The sequence below is a fragment of the Trichinella spiralis genome (assembly GCF_000181795.1).
Source record: "Trichinella spiralis strain ISS 195 chromosome Unknown Scfld155, whole genome shotgun sequence".
NCBI lineage: Eukaryota > Metazoa > Nematoda > Enoplea > Trichinellida > Trichinellidae > Trichinella > Trichinella spiralis.
In genome coordinates this window covers 1-1,164 of record NW_003527094.1, presented here as the reverse complement: position 1 = coordinate 1,164, position 1,164 = coordinate 1, and the positions used below count along the sequence as shown (strand labels likewise).

Genomic DNA, 1,164 nt, shown 5'->3' with positions numbered 1-1,164 from the left:
TTAGAAATACGTGGTATGCAGTACTTGTTTTCAGTATTGCCGGTATTCCGAAGACACGAGTTGGGATGTGCGGACGATCCGAGTCGAAGTGCAACAGAAAGGACGATCGAGCGAGGGTCTCGTACGTATCGTATTGAAAAGGCATTCGAATTACTGTTAGGGACAACAGTAGTAGCTCGGGTATTCGTACACTTCGAGCGTTTAGTCGCAACGTATAGTGTCAGCGGAGTCAGGGAACCGGAAGACGTCCGTGAAGGAGACCATCATCGTCAAGAGTTTTGGAGACCCTAATCGCAGTCCACGCCGTGGAAGATACACCTGATCCACCCTAATTATACAGTCCACTTACGTTTGGCCGGACGAACGAACGTCTGGTCAATTTGTACCTGAAAGTTAGATTACTGTTGCGATTCTGACTCTAACATTGGTCCTCCGAGTCGGATCAATCGAAAACCAGCGATCTATAGATAGTAAATACCATGGCATCATCTGCGAAATCACGGAGCAAGAAACCCGTGGCCCTCAAGGATCGGCTGAACCGATTGTTGGCAGAACTGGATGAGTTGTGCATCACATCCGCCGATGTCTTTGAGGTGGAGGAGCAGGTCTTCTTAATGGAGGAGTCGTTCCGGGCCGCAGACGCACTCCAAACAGAAGTGGAGCTGGATCTGGAAGGCGAAGAGCGGCAAGCCGCGATAGATGACTGGGCGTTATGTCGCCAGAACTACCGTGAGGGAAAGACTCGAGCACGCGCAAGGATGGTTGAGGCGCGCGGAGAAGGTCCCATCGGTAGCTGCAATGTTAGCGCGGGCATGCCTGCGGTCCGGTCCAGCAATGGGAGGTTGCCGGAGGTGACTCTCCATAAGTTTACGGGGAAGGTGTTGGAATTCCCTTCCTTTTGGGCCCAGTTCGAGGCAAATGTGCACAAACGGAGTGACCTGGACAACGCCACCAAATTCACCTACTTGTTGTCCAACACAGAAGGGACGGCGCGGAATGCCATTGAAGGAATCCCTCTCACTCCAGAGAACTACACCCAGGCCGTCGACATCTTGAAGAAGCGTTTTGGTCGGCCGAGACAGGTGATACGCAAGCATTTGGCGGCCCTATGGAGGGAGCCAGTGTGTCGCGAGATGACGACGAGGGGCATCCAGTCACTGGTGG

The 1,164-nt window shown here is 52.9% G+C and overlaps 1 protein-coding gene across 1 annotated transcript; it reads right to left on the bottom strand.

Moving 5' to 3' along the window:
- Positions 1-229: 229 nt before the first annotated feature.
- On the bottom strand, positions 230-1,097 carry Tsp_13634 (conserved hypothetical protein). Its single transcript, XM_003371014.1, is given in 5 exon segments — positions 230-328; positions 350-386; positions 403-461; positions 479-724; positions 939-1,097. The coding sequence occupies 5 exon segments, from the start codon at positions 1,095-1,097 to the stop codon at positions 230-232; spliced, it is 600 nt and encodes a 199-aa protein (XP_003371062.1).
- Positions 1,098-1,164: the final 67 nt, after the last annotated feature.

Excerpts from the sequence above, each read along its gene's own strand:
- Tsp_13634 (XM_003371014.1), bottom strand. The coding sequence starts at position 1,097 with ATGCTTGCGTATCACCTGTCTCGGCCGACCAAAACGCTTCTTCAAGAT. Across the intron at positions 725-938 it reads AATTTGGTGGCGTTGTCCAG|TTCTGGCGACATAACGCCCA; the intron begins GTCACTCCGTTT and ends CCCTCACGGTAG.